General features: G+C 49.6%; 1 protein-coding gene across 2 annotated transcripts in view; it reads left to right on the top strand.

The window, feature by feature from the left end:
• Nucleotides 1-20,072, top strand: part of KATNIP (katanin interacting protein) — a 194,929-nt gene that overhangs the window by 45,857 nt on the left and 129,000 nt on the right. For both annotated transcript variants that reach the window (XM_057528396.1, XM_057528397.1), the window contains exons 3-5: nucleotides 4,462-4,538; nucleotides 12,860-13,029; nucleotides 14,636-14,733. In XM_057528396.1, coding sequence (XP_057384379.1) covers nucleotides 4,462-4,538; nucleotides 12,860-13,029; nucleotides 14,636-14,733 — 345 coding nt within the window. The remainder of the gene's footprint in view (nucleotides 1-4,461; nucleotides 4,539-12,859; nucleotides 13,030-14,635; nucleotides 14,734-20,072) is intronic.

Below are 20,072 nucleotides of genomic sequence, written 5' to 3'. Positions count from 1 at the left end.
GGGACCCCTGGCCAGTGTGTGTTGCTTGACTGGGCACATGAAAGCGGGGGGTGCCATTCACACCGCACACAACAGGAATGGGGGCAGAGTTGTGCAGATCGGCCCCTGGCTGGTGGTTGGGTACTGTCTACAGGCACGTTGGAATCTGAATGCACGCTGGGTCAGTTTTTTGTTAAACCCTCATTGCGTAGGTAAACAGCCACATAGTAAACACTTGATCAGTGTTTGCTGAAACACAGTGATGATAAACCTGGCGCTTTCTAAGTTTCTCCCACCTTTGTGGGATGCCTTAAATATTAATTAATGCCTCCGCTTTATAGCCTGAGAAATAAAGCCTCAGCAAAGTGAAATATGCCGTGCTGGGGAGAGGTCGTGTCTGATGTCTGACCAGGGTGAGGGTTAACCAGGTGGGTACTTGGTCAGCCTTAGCAGTTATCACGGAGCTGGATGTTGTTGAAGCTGAGACCGGGGCCCAGGACTCCAGGCTTCCCACATGATGGTCCCCTCCTTTCCCAGTTCTGTGCTCCAGGAATTTATAATCCAGCTGGGGAATCAATAAGAAGAAGAAAGAAACGAATCCTAAATTACTTCTACTTTTCTCCTAGTTAATCCTTAGAGCAGCCCTGCGAGGTAGACCTTATTACTATTCCCTTTTTACAGATGAGGAAACTGAGGCTCAGAGAAGGTAAGTAGCAGAGTTCAGGACTCACCTCCAGGTCTCCAAATCCCCAGATAATGAGTGAGCAATAGATATAGTTAAAGGCTTACAACGTAGCACTTAATTATATATGATTTCACCCTGTATTGTATATAATTTAATACTAATTGCAGGGTTTCAGAATGAGCTGAAGTGAGAGGGGATGAGAATGGTAGGGGAAGACTTCGTGGAGAATTGGGGAGCTGAGCTGGGTCTTGGAGAGGATTTAGGTGGAGGTTGGAGGGAAAGGGAATCGAATGATTAAGGCATCAGGATAGCAATGAGCTGGCTGGGAGTGGGGAGGGGCCAGGATAGTACTAGTTAAATAATAGAACTCCATAAATGCAAATGTAACTAACGTTCATTGAGAACCACCCAAGTGCCAGGTACTGTGCTGTGGCTTTTTTATTGTTATTGCATCCAACCCACCTTTGACCCTGTGAGGGAAAGACAAATCCAACCAGACAGGTACTATTATTACCTCCATTTGATAGATAAGGAAACAAATAGCACTGTTGTGACTTGGAGCCAGGCCTGGACTCCAAAGCTCACATTCTTCGAAGCTCAAGTTCAGTGCTGATCTGATTAGAGGTGGGCGTATTGTGAATAGTGGGGAATAAGCTGGGCTGGTCTAGGGCCTTGCTGGCTAAGTGTGGCCCACGGGCATTGCCTGGGAGCTTGTTAGACGTGTCGGCTTGGGACCCTTCCCAGTCCTACTGAACCAGAACCTGCATTTCAGCACAATCCCCAGGTGATTTGTGTTCACATCAGCATTTGAGAAGCACGGGACTGGTGAGAAGTTTGACTGGATCTATGCCTGAGCTCTCCCTCCTGGCAGAGGCGAATAAATGTATTCCCGGAGGGTTTGAGGTAAAAGCCCAGGACAGCCCACCCCAAGCTGAGATTTCTCTGAAGTCTCATATTTCATCTAAAAATGTCTTTGACTCTTTCATTCCATACCATAATATATCAGTGGTCATTTTAATATCTCAAAATGGTTATGTAAATTGCCATGGAGTAAGATCCGTATTCCGGGAAGATGCATGGGATGGGTTTCCTTGTATCTTAAATGGGGTAATAATAACCACTTCAAGGGCTGCTGCAAAGATCAAAGGAGAATCATGTATATGGAATTGCTGCGTCAGCTGTCCGCATCGTACACATGTTGTTATGGAAGGAACTGAGAATCCTCTCCAGACCCAGTGTCCCGCAACCAACCAGCTGTCCAGAGGGCGGAGGTCGCGGTGCTTTTCTCACAGTCAAGGTGAGGCAGGGCTCAGTCCCAAAGAAGGACAAGGGAGCATCTCTGGGCATCTCAGGAAGCCAGGGAAATAGGAATAGGAACACCTATTGCTAGTTTGCTTAAATTTCTTATGATTTCATAATATCACCCTTTCTTATTATTCCCCACTTCCTGATTGGCCAGATTAGCTAAGCCGGAAAACCCCAGGAAAATCCAGAGGCTTCAGAGACATCAGGGTGAGAGAAGATGGGAGTACAGCATCCTGTCCCCAGGTGGCCCAGAGAGAGGGGAGCCTGGGAGGAAAAGTGGGGGTGACAGGGAAAGAGGGAAGCAGACGGCCACAACCTGGAGTCCTATAGGAAAAGGGGCGAGCAGGGGACTGGGCTGTCAGCCCTGGGCTAGCAGTGACTCTCTGGCTCCCCCATCCAGGGGACCCATTTCCTTGTATCGGAAGAAGAGAAGCCAGAGGGAGAGAGACCCAGAGGGGTGAGATGGAGAGACAGTGACTGTCCACGTCCAAGGCCAAGGAGGAAGGGCAGCCAGAGAAGGCGCAGGAGGGAAGGGAGGCTCATCCAGAACCGCAGAAGCTACAGGAGGGGAATTTGGGGACGGGTGGGTGGGAGCAACTCCCCATGGCCCGGAGCAGTCGAAAAGGATGAAGTTGGGAAGAGCTATTATATTTGCTTAAGGAGGTTATGAGTCACCCTTGGGGAGAGTTCTGGTAGATAATTGGGGTTAAGGCCAGATTTTGAGGCGCTAAGAAGAGAATGATGGAGATTCTTTTTTTCTCTTCTTCCCATGATAATCGTTAGGATTTTCACACAAACTGTGTTTCTCTTACAAATGTCTTACTTGCCATTTAACACTTAATCCCTGTGACTTGTGACTAGAATGAAGCTGATATTGTCCCTTTAATCCATTCCTTGGCAAAAAGTTAGTTAAGAAACATAGAAAATTACAAAGCATTGTTTACAGTATAATCCTACTTTTGTTTAAAAGAATGTGTGTGTTTGTGTATTTATAAATATGAATATATGTATATTGTAAACAAAGAAAAACATCTAGAGAAATATGTATCAGATTGTAATGGGGGTTTTACTGGTATATACATGTTGCTTTTAATATGTATAGTTTATTATACATTTATTATCCCTCCATAAAGCTGTAACAAATTCTAATAGAGGTTATCTCTAATGTTCAGGTTACGGTATATGACTTATAATTCTTTTGGCTACAAAGGACAGAAGCTCAGCTGAAACTTTAAAGAAATAACTAAGTTGTTCCAGTACTTCTTCAGGCATGGGTGGATCCAGGGGCTCAAATTATGTCGTTGGGAATCTCTCTCTCTCCATCTCTGGGATCTGCTGTCTTCTTTCTTGACTTCATTCTCAGGCAATTCCAGGCCTGCATCTCATCACTTTAGCACCCCAGTGGAAAGAGAACAGCTTTTTCCCCAGGAGTATTAGCAAAGTCCCAGGGCTGACTTTCAAGGGCTGTGCTCAGGCCATGGCTCATCCCTAGACTAGTGAATCGTTGTGGCTGAGGGAAGTACTATATTGATGGTTGAGACCAAGGCCAAGGTCATGTGACCCAAGAGGAGACCAAAGGAACTTTCATGGGTGTCTAAGGAAGCCAGTGAACTGAAAAAAGGGGGCTGAATGGTTCCCCCAAAGAAATTCAGAGTTCTGTGGCCGGAAGAGGAAGCAGGAAACCACAAATGTCTGCTTTAAAGGAGCCTTCACTCTAGGGGTCATATATATATATATATATTTTTTTTTTAATTTTTATTTATTTTTGGCTGTGTTGGGTCTTCGTTTCTGTGTGAGGGCTTTCTCTAGTTGCGGCAAGCGGGGGCCACTTCTTCATCGCGGTGCGCGGGCCTCTCACTGTCGCGGCCTCTCTTGTTGCGGAGCACAGGCTCCAGACGCGCAGGCTCAGTAGTTGTGGCTCACGGGCCTAGTTGCTCCGCAGCATGTGGGATCTTCCCAGACCAGGGCTCGAACCCGTGTCCCCTGCATTGGCAGACAGTTTCTCAACCGCTGCGCCACCAGGGAAGCCCTGGAGGTCATATATTTTTGTAATGACTGAGTTGTTTATAATAAGCATGCGTTTTTCTTACAGTGGCAAGAGAAAGATGAGCTTCCCCTCTTAAACAACTGATCTGGGTTCCATCTGGTTGGGACAACTGAGATCACAAAATCATGAGTGTGGAGAAAACAGTAAAGCCCAAGTCTTCCCAGAGTCCTTGATTTTATAGGACATGGGAGGAAAGAACAGTGGCAAGGCTGGGGAATCGACCTTCTCCTTTTCGTAGATTGTTAGTTGTGTATGTTCAAGACCCAGTGGGCCATCAGAAGGTCTCTGGGGCTCTGGGTCACCAGGGTGATGCGCCCAGGGAGCTGGGCCTTTGTCAAGGTCAGCCTCTCTGCCTCTTGGCCTCCTGTGTGGTGTGTGCTGTACCCAGGCTTCAGTAAAGCTTCCCTGCATTCCGATATCACACCGCTCTGTTTCTTCATTTCAGGGTTACACTAAGGACATGGTGACAGACTTTGATGAGAAACACGATGAGTATTTAATATTGCTCCAGCAGAGGAACCGGTAAGATGAAGCCGCTCAACGGCTACCCTTAATATTAACCAAATCAAAATCCTATTTAGATTTATTAACAGCATGCAGGCTCTTTCACACAGGAATGAGGTGCAGTCACCCTCCACTCAGAAGCTTGGAATAATATCTGCCATCCCAGTTCCTATTTCTCCATTCACTGATTTAATTGCATCTTTTGATTGAGCTGTAGCAAACTGTTTGACGTGTCAGAGCCGCCTCTCGCTTCCCTGCTTCGGTTCTGGGAGAAGCTGGGTTTGTTATGAAAAGCTAGAATTTGGCAGGGCCTGTGCATTAGTCACCTGAATAGGCCAGCCTGTGATCTCACAGGCTTTGAAGGTCCCTGGAAATCTGAGTCTGTAATCATGCCTTGTGTAAAGGAGGAGTCCTTTTACACTTGTGTTTGAAGTTGGTTGATGTCATTTAAAGTTAAGTCAGTCCTGATTTTGACTCTGGAGTGCTGGTTCTTACAAAAGCCTGCAGCCATGCCATGTGTAGTGACTGGGGTCAAGGCTTGTGGTCTGGTTTGAAAGAGAGTGGATATCGTGTCCTCCGTGCCTTTGCAGGGCTGCGCAAGTTCATTTGCAGTTCACTGTGGTTTGTCTTCAGGCCTGGAACCTTACAGAAAGCTGGGTTTGCAAACTCCGATGCTAGGAGGGGCCAGGCAGGGAGTGAAGCTGGCTCAGTGGGGACAGTGGGCACCTGGAACTCTCACGGGCCAAGGGGTGCATATCCTCCAAGGTGGCCAGAGAAGCTGGAAATCTGGATTTGTGTGGTGAAATCTCCTGAGTTTTAAAATGTTGGTAATGAATTCAAATCAAAGCACAAAACAAACAGAGGAATACCGCAGGCCCCCCAAACAGATCTGCAGGTGGGGGAAGGACGGGGGTACTAATGTGGGGCTTTGTGTTGTGGTCTGGGCTTGGGGTCTTGTAGGTTAAGAGAGTCTGCGGGTTGTTATTCTGAATGTGAATTCAGCCCTTGTCTGATGGGCTGGATTCCCGGTGCTTGTCAACTGGGGCTCCAGTGGCATGTCGCATGGGGCAAGTTTTTATGGTGCGGGATTGTCCCATGTGTTGTAGGAGTTTAGCATCCCTGCCTACTCACCCCTTTACTTAATTCCACTAAGACCCCCAGTATCTATGACAACAATACCTGGCCGCATTCCAGATGCCTCCTTGCAAGGCGGTCCCGCCCCCAGTAGAGAACTTCTGAATAGATCAACTCTCCAGGACCAGCCAGAAATGCCAGGCAACATCCCATGTGCCCAGCTGCTCTGCACTCATCTCTCTCCGTCCCAGGGGCAGCCTCAAACCCAGGCTTGTGCTGATTAGACCTATGTGGGTTTTTATCATCATTAATGCCAGCAACAGAATGTTTTTCTTCAGTTTCCGGCAGGCTGGATGGTGCCACTGAACACCTGGGCGATCACTGAATCATACGCATGTGACTTGTCTGGGAGGAGAGTGTCATAGTTCCTTATGAGCAAATTGCTTCTCATTAATCGAGAGATCAGTACGTGCGTGATCAAAGGGCACCAACCAGTAACATAGCTGAACAGATCCAGAGATGAGGTTGCAGCACAAAGGCCATGAAAAAATATGTCACCATGGAGCTGCCATAAAATTTGGGGGATGTGTTGTCACCAAGAGGGAGCTGGCTTGATGACAGGAAATTAGAAAGTAGAGCTAGAACACCTCCAAATGGAGACCTGCAAAGTAGGAGTGCCCCTGAGCTGTCATCAGATGAAGCCTGAAAAGGCACCTTTGCTGGAGTGCCAGTTGCGTGGCAGGCACCTCAACCCCATCATTTCGTTTTATCCACACACTACCTGATGAAGCCGGTACAGTTATTGCACCCATTTTACAGATAAGGAAGCGGAGACCAGGACAGCAAGCAATTTGACCACGGTCATGCAGCCGGGAAGTGGTGGAGCTGGGCCGTACTTTCTTATTTATGTTTTCTGTGACATTGTCATCAATAATCAAAAGGAGAGAAACCTGCCAGGGTTGCCAATGGGTTGCCATCTAAGTTCACTACGGAGGAGTTTTGTGGGAATAAACTGAAATTGACTTGGAAATGTAGTTACAAGACTGGGTAGAAAACCAGCCTCTGAACTTTATATTGGGCATAGAGGAAGGTGAAAACCCGGGCTGCTTGTCTGCGTTGCCTTGTGACCCAAGAAGAGGGTGTGCAATCACTGGGCTGAGTTCTTAGACATCTTCCCAGAACACAGCTGCCCACAAGATGCTGGTGACATTATTCTTCTATTCATTCAGCAGGATTCCACTGAGTACCTTCTCAGTGCCTAGCATTACCACTGGTATGAAGGAGAACATTGCAATGAGGGAGACACAGACTGTATTAGTTAGTGCTCCTTTGCTTGAAGGGACAGGAACCCAAGGTAAATGACTTTAAACAACGAAAGGTATTGACTTGTGAAATTAACAAATCCAGGATGATACACTGACTTCAGGCATAGTTGGATCCAGGCACTCAAACTGGGTCACTGAAATCAGTCACTCTCCATCTCTCAGTTCTGTTTTCTCATGTTGGAATCATCTCAGGCAGGTACTTCCCTCACGGAGGTCAAGGCAGCCACTGGAAACCCCACACTTACATCCCACCTCGAGGGGAAGAGAACACAACTTTCCTAATAGTTCCAGCAAAAGTGCTGAGGAGGGCCCCCGTTGGTCTGGCTGGGGCCCCGTTCCCATCCCTGAGCCAGTCGCCGCCCTGTGCCTGGTGGGGGTGGCAGGGTCTGCCTGGCCACTCCTGGGCGATGGTGTGAATCTCACCCAAACCACGTGGAGTAAGAGGAGGAGTGGAGCAGTTCCCAAGGGGAACCTGAGGGGCTGTGTTTGGAAGATGGGGGAGAGTTGCTGGACAGGCAGAAAGAACAGGTGCCCACCACACAGCCCTGGCCCTCAAGGAACTCCCCAGGCAGCAGCAAGTGAGCACAGGGCTACCTGTGACTATGCCAGAAGCACAGAAAGTGACCACATGCTCCAGGAGAGGACCGGGGAGAGTAGGGAAGGTGTGGCAGCCCTGGTTCACCCCCGTACAACCCTCGCCCAGAGGATGCTTAGTGATTCTAGTCGCTCAGCTTCAGGAAAGATGTAATCATGGCCAACAGGACTCATGAAAACGCAACCAGAATCATCAAAGGGCTGAGATATGAGGAACAGTTAAGAGCGAACGGCCAAGAGGGGCAGTAATATACGCGCTAGATGGTGGCAGATCTAAGATCTAAGAATCCAGCAGTGGTATTTGCTTTTTGAAAAAGGTTGTTTGAGGGAAACTTATAGGAAAACGTACCCATATGAGAGGTGAACCCACTGCCCCAAGAGGAGATTCAGGCAGAAAGAAGAAAGGGGAGAACCAGCACCCAGGGCGAGCCTTGCACAGGCCGGTCTCTGAGCTGGAGATTCATCTGGTATCACCTTCCATCCTCATGAGCCATAGGCATCCTTGGTCTCATTTTACAGAAGAGGAAACAGGCCCCGGGAGGTGTAGGGACTTGCCCAAGGTCACGAAAGCTGGGAAATGGCAGAGCCTCCAGTACGGAGCTCTGTCCTCCACCCACATGGATGGGGGGGTGGTGACATCCTAGAAGACAAATTACAGAGCCTGTGGGCCACCAGGTTCTGGGAGGAATGGCAGGCTCTTTGCACCACTGCCTTCCTCCTCTCCATCCTTCAAGGCTGCACTCAAATGCCACCACCTCCAAGAAGCCCCCACCTGGGAGCCACTGCTTCTCCTCTGAACTCTCCTTTCTTGGAGCCCCTGCGGCATGATGCCTGGTGAGGAGACAAGCAATGGCACAATGATGTGGCTGGGAGACGGGCTCTGGAGCCTCATGGACTGGAATTTAAATCCTGGCTGCTTACCTTGGGCAAATTCATCTATAAAACAGATCAATGGTAGGAACTTAATCCCTGGGCCAGTGAAGGATTAAGCAGGACAAGGTGCTTGGCGGTCCACAGTAAGCCCACCCATCCAAGTATACTTTCTCCATCATCATCATCATCGTCATCATCATCATTTTAATGATAAACATGCCTTCTCAAATGATGTCCAGATAATCCTTGAATGCCTGACCCTTAGAGAACCCCTCAGTTGACCCTGGGGGTACATGAGGTCCAGAGGAGGCACATGGCCAGCCCACAGTCACACAGTAACTGTGGCCCTTAGAGACCGAGATGGTTCAGTCAATAAACCCGGTCACAATTAGGCCCATGAACAACACGCCACCTGCCCTTTGAGCTCAGCTAAGTCCTCTCACCACCTGGACCCCTGCTTGTGCCCTGACTGCCCAGCCGTCAAGCGTCTCATGTCCCCGGTCACAGTCCCTCACGTGACACCCTGTGCTCTAACTCACAGCGCCTCCACTTCCTCTTCTGAACAAAAGAGCTCTCTGTACAAGTGACCCCAAAGGTCATTACGAGATAAGCGGAAATAATGCCTGTGGCGTGGTTAGATACACGGTAGCTGTATTAGGGTGCACGTGCATGCCTTCTCTCTCCTGCTGGACCTTGAGTTCCAGAAATATTGAGAGTATTCCTCACCGTTCCTCACACTCATCACGGACCCCACACCCGGGGGGCAGGAAGGGAGAATAAACAGGCACACAGACACTGTTCTGTAGCATGAGGCAGGGAGACACGTGCTCTGAAACAAACAGAATCCCTAAGGGAATAGAGAGTGACAGGGCAGCAGGTGGCTGGGGGCTCCACCTCCGAAAGGGCAGGGACTTAATCTGATTTTTCTGAATCCCCGACACTAAGGACAGCTTTTTATGCAAAATAAGCTATCTGTTAAAAAACACCCACTTTTCTTTGAAGCCACGTGTGTACTGCCGATGTGCTCAGCTGCAGCAGGGGAGTTCCTTTAGTGATTCCTTTCACAGTCTGAATAATTATCTCCCCATTTATCAGTTTCATAAATCCACATTTTCATAAATCACTCTGCTTAAAGAGAGACCTCTGTGGAGTGCCAGCCACAGAGCCTGGGTAACGGGATGCCACCGTGACCATTAAGGTAGCATCAGGAGACAGGGCGGTCTCCGGAAGGAAGTTGAGGCAGGCACTCCCTGGCTAGGTGGTCAGATTTTCCGCGTGCCGCCCCTCCCTCAGCTCCCTGTTCTCCCTCCCCGGGGACTGCTGGTACCCACTGTGCCCTTTGATTGTTTGCTCCAGAGAATGCAGCTACTGCCATGTTTGGAAATTGTCTCTTAGTTACTTGTGTTTTCCTTCTGTTTTATGCTGTTGCCCAACTATCAGGCATCTCCCAGGCTTCCGAGGCTGGCAAGAGATAAGCAGTCTGTAATAAATGTTCCTGCCATGATTGGCAAGATGGATGTGTCAACCGTTAAAGAAACATTTAAAAAGCAAACAAAGAAATCACCAGTACTACCACCACCGTCCCTCAACAGCTGATTTAATTTTCACATTTATCACCCTCCACTCTGGGTCCACAAACACACTTTTTTCCAACTTTGCACTTATCACATATATCCCATTTTTATCCTGCCTTTTTCACCCCCCACTGAACAGATCACAAATAAGCCCCTATGTTTCCATAGACTCTTCGTAATTTTAACAGCTGCATGAGATCCCGGCTTCCACTTCCCTAGTGTTGGACATTCGAGTTGCTTTCATGGTTTTGTTATGAATGAATGCTGACCATTGTTCCTGATCGGAAACAATTTGCTCACTGGGCAAAGACCAAGCAAATGGCATTTTCTGTATTTTCATGTTACTTCTGAGAAGGTCCTCTGAGTTTCCAGCAATGTCTAAGTTTGCCAGTTTCAGCTTGCTAGCTTTACAAGTCGCCTTCGTTGTGGTGAAGACTCTGGAGCCACATTGCTTCAATTTGCATCCTAACCCTGATGCCATACTAGCTGTGTGACCTTAGGCAAGTTACTTAACCTCTCTGTGCTCCAATTTCTTTATCTATTCAATGAGGTTAAGAAAAGTAATTACCCCACAGGGTTGTTGTAAAGATTAAAGTCTTAATACAGTCAGTCCTTATTATTCACAGATTCCATATTTGCAAATTTACCCACTCACTAAAATTTATTTGTAACCTCCAAATCAATACTTGCAGTGCTTTTGTGGTCACTCAAAGACACATGCAGATGGCAAAAAAATTGTAGTTGCCCAGCACACACGTTCCCAGCTAAGGTAGAACAAGGGAACACTCTGCCTTCTTGTTTCAGATCTTACACTGTAAAGCGTCCTTTTCACATTTTACTTAGTGCTGTTGTAACCGAAAGTGGGGTCCAGCTGCTCACCACTCAAAAGCCAATAAAGAGGCCAGGTTGGTGGAAAGGAAAGTTTGCTTTATTTCAGATGCCGGCAACCAGAGGGGAGGGTGGACTTCTGACCAAAGGCCAACTCCCCCCACACTGACAATCAGTGGGCAAGAGCTTTTATAGACAAAGGAAGGGGGCTACAGGCAGAAACAGAACAGTCAACTCTTGACAGCCATCTTGAAATTGGTCCTGCGGTGGTCTGACCAGCATCATTTGATTGTTTTAAGTACAGTTAATCTTCAGTTCCAGGGCTGGTTTGTTCCCATTTCCTTGAGGCCAGTTCTTGGAGTTGTGGGAGCTTATGTCATGGCTACAGTCTGGTCATCATGTAGTTAACTTCTTCCACCTAGTGGGGCTTTCAGTATCTACAAGACAGCTCATGGGATATGGCTCAGAATATTACCTATAGCCCTTGAGAAGGAACTAAAGGTCTTGTTGGACTGTTTTCCTTTGTTTCTGCATTTTCTCACTTCTCTGCTGAAATTTATTCTTTGGCTAAAGTTTTTCCACAGACAAAAGGCAGGCTGAGGACCTGGGGGGCAAAGACCATAGGGTCCTGCTCCATTTCACCGTGTTTTTTATATTTTTGTGCTTTTCATTGATGACTTTGCTGTTTAAACTGGCCCCCTGGCATAGGGGTGAAGTGGTGTCTCGCATTTATTTCTAAGCCCAAGAAGGCTATGTTGTCCCTTACGGAGAAAATACATGTGTTAGATAAGCTTCCTTCACTCATGAGTTGAAGTGCTGCTGGCATGAGTTCAGTGTTATTGTATTAAGTATATATTAAATAAGGCGCCTTCAAACAGAAACACACCTAAAGCAAGGTTTTGTATTGATCGGCTGATGAAAATGTTGTGACCAGAGGCTCACAGGAACCAAATCCTGTATTTTCCCCTAGGAACAGTGGTTCAGTATTCACTAATTCAGTGTTTGAGGCAACTTTATAGAACATAACTATTGTGAATAATGAGAACTGACTATATGCAAAGCATCTAGAACAGGGTTTGGCCTTCTACCCTTTATGTGATTACCATTACTATTATTTTTTAAAATTTACATTTTGCTAATTTGGTGGGAACTTACTTAATCACTGAAGAGGATGCACATTTATTGCCACGATGGTTGTTTGGTTGTATTTCTTCTTGTGCGGAAATAACTCTGGTTTGTGCGGGGTGCCTAAAAGTGTCTGTAAAGGCGCTGAAGGGTTTGGCATCACACGGGAGCAATTCCAAAGAGTACACTGCACACCGTTTACGGCAGTGAACATCAGGTCTGGGGAAAAAAGGACCAGGCCAAGGTGCGAGGTTGGGCTTTAGAGAAAGCTGAACAACGGACCCGGCCATGCTCACGCCAAGACCCTTTTAGCCAAAGGGTGTGATCATCACATCATTAATCTTGAGCAAAGCCTGCACTGGTGTATTTTTAAACTTCATCAGAATATAAAATAATGACATTTGGGATATCAGGGGGTGAGTGTTTGAGAACACATTTATTTCCTGAAGCCAAAAATCAGTCCACCTGGCCTGATGACAGCCGTTTCCTGATGTGTGTATGTGTTCCGTGCAATCTCTCTCACAAAGGCTTAGACCGTGTTTTGTTACACGTGGAACAAAGTGTTGCTATCCACGCAAAGTAGAGATGCGTGAAATTGGGATCATCCCTGGAGATCCGGGCAGTGTGTAGCAGCGTGCACACGCGCCTGTTTTGTCTCAGCCACCTTGGGGCGAGGCTGGGTGCCCAAGGTTCTGCTAACGTATGTCTGAGCCTCAGAATGACAAGCAGAAACACCCCTGCAGGGTCCAGAACAGCCTCCCCGTCGCTGCTCCTGCATGTGTGTAATGGGCCTCTCAAGGCTGTTTATGGATGAACAGCTGGGCACCCGCCACCCGGCCTCTGATTAGAGAAGCTTGGCTGTCAGAGCAGCAGGTCCCTCCCCGCGTGGGGGTGGGCGGTGGCCCAGGCTCCTAGAATGAGAAGCCAGCAATCGTTTCTCTTCCAGGATATTAAAGCATTTGAGAGCCAAGGACCCCATGCAGTTGAGGCTGGAGCACCTGGAACACGGGTTCTCTGTCTACGTCAACGGGGCCAATTCTGAACTGAAGACATCCCCTCGGAAAGCCATCCACTCCAGCTTCTCCAGAAGTGCCTCCCACGCCGAGGCGACTCACGGTGAGCACAGGCCAGCAACAGCTCTGCGGACAAATTAGGGACAACGGAGCCGCACCCCATGCACAGAAATTGGTTAACCTATACAAGTTAACTCTACCCACTTGGACAGAAAGAAAGAACATGAAAGTGTGTGAGAGAGAGAGAGAGAGAGAGAGAGAAATCCTTTTCCACTTCTTTTTAAACTAGTCTCGGCCTCCACTCCCCCAGGGCAAAGGTGGCCAGAGCAGTCAATTCCTGGCTTTTACATTTCCTAGGTCTCATGTGCCAGTCGTTTAAGGACATGTCAAGGATAGTTTTGATCATACTTGATTTTCACTCACTATGTCTTAACTTCAGTACCTAACCCCTGTGATAATTGATTCCACTGTTCATGTCTGAATTTAGTTAATACATACTCTGCAGACTTTAAGTGGATTTCAGGTGTCCTATAATAAAGGACACATGAAATAAAATCTGGGAAGTGGCCTAGAAGGCACCCGACCCAGTGGCTGGCCCCATATAGGCACCGAAAATGATTTGGTGGTGGTTGAATGAATGAAATGGCAGTGCATAGGAGTCAGATACCAGTTTGGCTGTGTTGCTTTGGGGAAGCCATTTTTGTCTCTCTGCGACTTTGTTTTCTCATCTTTAAAATGGGGCTAATGAGTGCCAGAGTGCCCTTCAAGGCGGGTCACTTTGTCTAAGAGGACAGTGTGCTACTGGGTTACAAGAAGAGGACTTGGAACAAGGCAGGGTTGGGTTCGAACCCTGTTCTGCCACTTTCTAGCTTTGAGACCTCTGGCAATTGGGTCCTCTCTGACCCTCAGTTTCCTCTTCTGTAAAATGGGAATAATTATGCCCACCTCACAGGCTTCCCAGGAAGATTAAACAACATAAGAAGTGTAAAGTGTCCAGCACACAATAATCTTGACTTGTGTTCTAATTCACTGCCTCACAGGTATGGTAAGATCCCAGGCTATTAATAGACAGTAAAAGTCAATACAACAACAAGGGGATAAAAGGAGAAAGTGGTGTCTTCAAATCTTCCCCTAGGAGAGCCACTGCATTTCTGCTTAGAGTTTAGCATGAGTTTCCTAGCCCCCAGGGCAAAGAGGGAAATGGGATGGACTCTCCTAGCTTTCATGGGGGAGGAGTCTGGCTGACCTGATAGGAGAAGCCGGCCTTTCCTGGTCCAGGTTTCAGGGAGGTGCAGATAACAGGAGTCTCTGTACTTGGGCCCCCAGCAGTATATTTACTCATTCCACATATCTCTCTCCCCTCACCCCTCTTTTATACTAATGCTGGTCTGTTGTGCGCCCTGTCCTATGTACCCTGCTTCTGTATCTTAGAGATTGCTCCTTTTGCACATAGACCTGCCCAATTCAGGAACATACCTACTGTTCCATAGCACAGCGGTGCTGTGACTGATACCCCATCCCGTTTTGTTGGGCATTTAGCTTGTTTTCTGATGCCTTTTGGCTACAGACAGTGCTACAAAAGTGTATCGCTTCACACACAAGACTCTGGGCACCCTGACGGGCATTGTAGATGTAAGTTACAAAAGTACCATCAGTGTGGGCTCGTCCTCGGGGCCTCACCAAGTCTCTTTCCCTCATCTCTGGTGCAGATTGCGGACGAAAAACCCTGTTTCGAGAAGCTGAAGAACCGCTAGGACGCCATTCACGGACAGCGCCCAGCAAAGTCCAGCGCCGAGGATGGCACCAGGTGTGGAGGCCCTGGGCAGAGAGGCAAGGCGGTGGCCCCGGCTCACACTTCAGATATCGTGAGAACAGAAACATAGTCAGAGCCTTTGGAGTCCCCACGGGCAGGGGGTGGGTCTGCCTGGGCACTGCCACGGTGCCCTCTCCGCCTGTGGCACTGGCCTCTGGAGAGCAGAGGAGCCCTGGGGACCCTCCAGCCCACGCTGTGGCACGATCCTCCCTTCTGGCTGGGGCCACCCCAGCCCCACTCAGGAGCATCACAGGTCCAACTCACAGCCCTGTCATGATGGCGTATTCGTACAGCGGTTTTTTATTGAGCACCTGTGACGTGCCAGGCGTGGTCTTAGATGCCATGGACGCAGCGGGTGGATAAGACCAAACCCCTGCCCCACAGACCTAGGATGCCTCTTCGGATTGCTACCGATGCTGCTGATCTGGCAGCTTGCTTTTTTTTTTTTTTTTTTTTTTAAATTTATTTATTTATTCATTTATGGCTGTGCTGGGTCTTCGTTTCTGTGTGAGGGCTTTCTCCAGTTGCGGCGAGCGGGGGCCACTCTTCATCGCGGTGCGCGGGCCTCTCATTATCGCGGCCTCTCTTGTTGCGGAGCACAGGCTCCAGACGCGCAGGCTCAGTAATTGTGGCTCACGGGCCTAGTTGCTCCGCGGCACGCGGGATCTTCCCAGACCAGGGCTCGAACCCGTGTCCCCCGCACCGGCAGGCAGACTCTCAACCACCGCGCCACCAGGGAAGCCCTGGCAGTTTGCTTTTTTGAGCACCTGCCAGTACCAGCCGTGAGCTAAGCTCCCACGTGACTCCTCTCCTTTACCCTCACAGCAGACCTATAGGATAAATTCCAAAGTCCTTCCTCTTTTAAGGATGCTGAGGACACGAGAGCTCAGAAAAGTTAAGTGAGCTTTCCAAGGTCAACCACTAGGATGTGGCAGAATCAAGATTCAAATCTAGATCTGTGGCTCCAAGCTCGGCGTTCTTGCTCATATAGTCCTGACACCTTCCCTTGCAGTTACTCAGCCTTACTTGGGACCAGTGGGACCCCCACTGCACATTCGAATCACCTGGGATTCTGAGGCCCCACCCTCAGAGGTTCTGGCTCACTTGGTCTGAGATGAGGCTTAAGCAACATATACATACATATAAGTATATGTATATATATATATATATATATGTATATATGTGTGTGTGTGTGTGTACATATATATATATGTATATGTATGTTAATCCTTTGTTCACCAAGATTGGGAAGTACTGCTTTATAACATTTCACACTGCACACATACGTATGGGTCTAGGGTAAATACTTTCCTACGCTTTATCCGCCATCTTTGCAATAACCCTGGAGGTACATAAGTATCCTCATTGTGCCACTGAAGAAATTGAGGCCCAGAGAGCAGAGAGGTAATAAGATGACTTGCTCCCATAGATACTAAGGGAGGATGTAGGCTGAGGTTTGCACCCTGGACCTGTGACTCCAAACCCAGTGGTCCTCACTTCTCTGCAGGGACGTTTGTGGGTCTCTGATGAAACGGGGAGGGGTGTTCCTGCCAGCTAACTCCCAGGCCTCATCTCCATGCTGATGAGCAAGGCCTTCAGGGCACACAGCCTGGAGGCTTCCTTTTGTCCCCAGCAATGAATGTTAATTTCCCACTAATGAGGCCTTTCTCCACTTCTCACTTCAGAGAGTTCTCCTAGCTGTTTTGAGTGCCTTCTATTATCAGGAGCCATATTTGCATCTTAGACTGTGACTTAATGGCTGACCCCAGAGTCTGTGCAATTTAAAGACTTGGCCTAAGATTAATTAGCATCCCTCCCCAGTCTCTCCCTGTGGTCCCACACTTCACAGGGCCTAATCGTGGCTAATTTCCTGGCTTCCTGATGCCACGAAGGCTGTAATTGGTCTTCTGTACCGAATCCGTCAGGGGTCAGTCAGTGCCTAACAACAGAGACCTCTCAGGCTATCTGAAGCATAAATGAATGGAAGGCAGGGAATTGGGTGCTTACATCCGGCGAGAGGATGGGCTCTGAGCCAGGCCTCCAGGAATGGTACCCAGCATCCTAACGCTGACCTGCCAGGAAAGCTGCTGCCTAGGACACAGGAGGGAAGGTGGGGATCAGCCTCAGGAATGTGTCACCTGAGCTGTGATCCAGGAATCAGGAAGCCAGTGCCACAACCACTGGCCTCAGAGTGATGCTGTGTCTGCTAGAGCGACACTGTGAAGAAAGGCCTTGCTCACAGCTCATCCGGCCAGGGTGGGACATGGATGAAAGCACTCATGGCCTCTGCCACATGCTTAGCACAGGAACAGCCAGCGTGTGTCCCCTCCTTTCCACCTCACTTCTGCTGTCCCTGCCTTCCATGAGGCCATCTGATCTGCTGCACCCACGTCACATCCAGACCCCAGCTGGGAGGGAGGCTGCGAAACGCAGTGTCTGGCTTTCCAGCCTCTTCTGAGCAGAGAGGCACCCTTGGAGGAGAGCGGAATGGGTGCTGGGGGGCCACCCCCCCAGCTTCGCGTCGACTCTGTTCCACCCACACACAGTCCTTTGGGGACCACCCTTCAGAGATGGAGACAAACCCGGGAACCTTCAGAAGTGGTGAGTGGGCTGGGAGCCATATCATGAGAGAAGTCATCCATTAAGTTAACGAACATGTATTACCATGGGCCAGGCACTCTGCAAGGCTCTGGGGTTAAAAAACAAAACTCAGGCTCAGTTCCTGCCCTGGAAGATCCGGTTGTGAAGACATGGGCACTGCTTATCCTGGGAGGAAGGGGCCACAGCTGTTCTCCAACATACGGAGGGCTAGCCCGGTAGACTCTGAAAGTCAACAGCTTGAAGCCTGTGGGCTGAACTGGCCCCCCAGATAATGGTTTTTGGGCTCACACAGTTTAAAAAGGCTTAATCACTTGCTAACATTTAAATTCAAAAGATTTTACACATTTTTTTTAAAGTTCGATTCCTCCTTGCCTAGGGAAACGGGAAGATCTGGCCCCCATGCTGGGCCGCCTCCCATAAGGCAGCCATCAGTGGCAGCTGAGTGGCGGTTCCCAGTTTGGACAGCGAACAGGCCTCCTGTTTGCCGTGGTCCCCAGCACTCCCTTTAGAGCCCTAGCGCCGAGGCCGAGTAGTAGTTGCAGTTTGTCATCATGCTCTGGCTGCTGTTTCTCTTATAGCCAGCAGCTTCCCCCTTGGCCGTTCCCCACCTGGCTCACTGGGGCGTTTGAACCTGAGTCCCTGGAGAGTAGAAGGGAATGGGCTTTGGAGTCAGACAAACAGCTTACTAGCTGTGTGCCCTGGAGCCAGCCTTGTGACCTCTCTGAGCTTTGGGCTCACCATCCATAAAGCCTCCCAGGGCTGCTGGGAAGGAATGTGTGTATAGTATGTGTCACGGGCGGTCCATCAGCAGGGGCGGTCGGCTGCCTCAGGTAGGAGCACCTGGCGACAGGTGACAGACAAGTCCAGATGGTTAAGAGCGCAGACTCAGGAACCCAGCGGCCTGGGTTCAAAACCTCAGCTCTACCAGTTGCTGGCTGTACGGCCCTGGGTAAGTGGCTTGTCTTCTCATCTGTAAGTGGGGCTGGTGATGGTACCCTCCTCAGCGGGTAGTTGCTGAGGACTGAGTGAGCGAACCAGTGTTTGTAGAACGCGCCAACCAGTGCCTGGCACAGAGGAAGCTGACAGTAAATGGTAGTGACCGTTGTAATCAGCTGAGAGGCAGGCAGATGCCGAGGGCGGCTCTTCACTCCAGAGGGTTCCTTCACTCGTTCAGTCCTTCATTCATTCCGGGACCAACTACTGGACACTTGCAGGTGCTGGGGTCAGAGCAGTAAGTGAGGCAGGCTAGGCCAGCTCTGGTGTGCGGGTCGGGACTCATAGGCCAGAGGGTCTAGAAGACCCCAGAAAGGAGCTTGCATTTCATCTTACATGTGAGGACTCCCCTGGAGGGTTTTCAGCAGGAGAGTTGTGTGTTGGGCTTCTGTTTTGGAAACATCCGCAGCGGTTGCACAGAAGGACCAGGTGGGGGGCTTTGAAGCAGGGCTTCCCGTAAGCCTAACGGACCTTTTCTCTCTCCCAGGCTTCCCCAGCCCCACCCTTGCACCTGCTTCCTTCCCCCAGCTTCCCCTTCTCACTTCAGCTTTCTCCAGGTCACAGTTTTTCTCTCCCTCAGTATTCGTTTGGTGAAATTTTCCAAGAGAGAGACCTTCTGAGTCTCTCAGCTCATCTTTGTTACTCGAGTCACGGCCTGGCCTGCCGGTCAGCCTGACGAGGCGCCCACTCAGGCCTCAGTTGGCCGAGACTGGAGGTGGGGACCAGGTCAGACGATTCAAAGCCTGCCTGCCCTAGAGCTGTCCCCTGAGCAGGGACTGGGTCCCCACCTTCTCGTCAAGGAGGCTGTAGGCAGGACAGTAAATAGACTCGATTTGCCAGCTGCACTGTTATTGTCAAGAGGAAGAGGGAATGGATTGGCTTCCTTTGGCCCCAAGAAGTGGAGTAAAGTAGAAAATTTCTCCATGGTGGAAAGTACATGGAGACAGACTTGGGGGTGTGAAGGATAGAGAGGAAGGTGGTCTCTCTATCTCCATCCTTTCGGATGGGTACCATTGCCCTTGGAGGCGGCCAAGGTCAGAGTGGTCAAGGCAGCAGAATCTCCAATGGCCACTGGTGGCGAGTTCTCAAGAGCCACCCCATCAGGAGAGGGACCACAGCCCTGCCCCAGTCCTCTTGTGTGCTGTGCCCAGCAGGAGGGACAGGTGGGGCCACACAGTCACTGGGTGTATTCACACGGGCCGTGTCCGGGTCAGCAGGGGACACAGCGGTCACAGCCAGCCCCCAGCCAGCACCACTTCCTCCCTGTCGCATCCCCGCCCCTTCCGACTTGTCGCCTTGCCGGTTTCTCTGAGTGGCGCTCTAAACTCTCTTGAGTCCCACGTAACCTTTCCACTGACCAAGCCCAATGCCTCTTCCAGTAGAATGGAGTTGCCAGCTTAGGGTCTTGCCCACCAACTAGGAAGCACTTTTGGGTGGAGCTGCCCTGATGGAAGGGGCTGCCGCAGGTGCACGGGCCCGAGGATACCTGGGCCAGAAGGTCAGAGAGTCATCCAAATGCTGGCCGAGATGCTGACCACTCCACCTGTAAAACCCTTCCCTGACTCTCCAGTGCTGGGAGAGCCAGGGAGGCGGTTGGCGGCACTGGGCTGGGCTTCCGTGCGGCCACCCACACTGTAGATCGGGCTGGTGGTGATAAATGGCTCTTGTTGGTGCTGTCCTTTTTCCCCCCACTGCTTCTCGGCCTTAGATCTTTCTGCTGCTATCAGTGGATTAAGATT

This window comes from Balaenoptera acutorostrata, chromosome 15 (genome assembly GCF_949987535.1).
Source record: "Balaenoptera acutorostrata chromosome 15, mBalAcu1.1, whole genome shotgun sequence".
Taxonomy (NCBI): domain Eukaryota; kingdom Metazoa; phylum Chordata; class Mammalia; order Artiodactyla; family Balaenopteridae; genus Balaenoptera; species Balaenoptera acutorostrata.
This window is presented reverse-complemented; position numbering and strand designations above follow the sequence as displayed.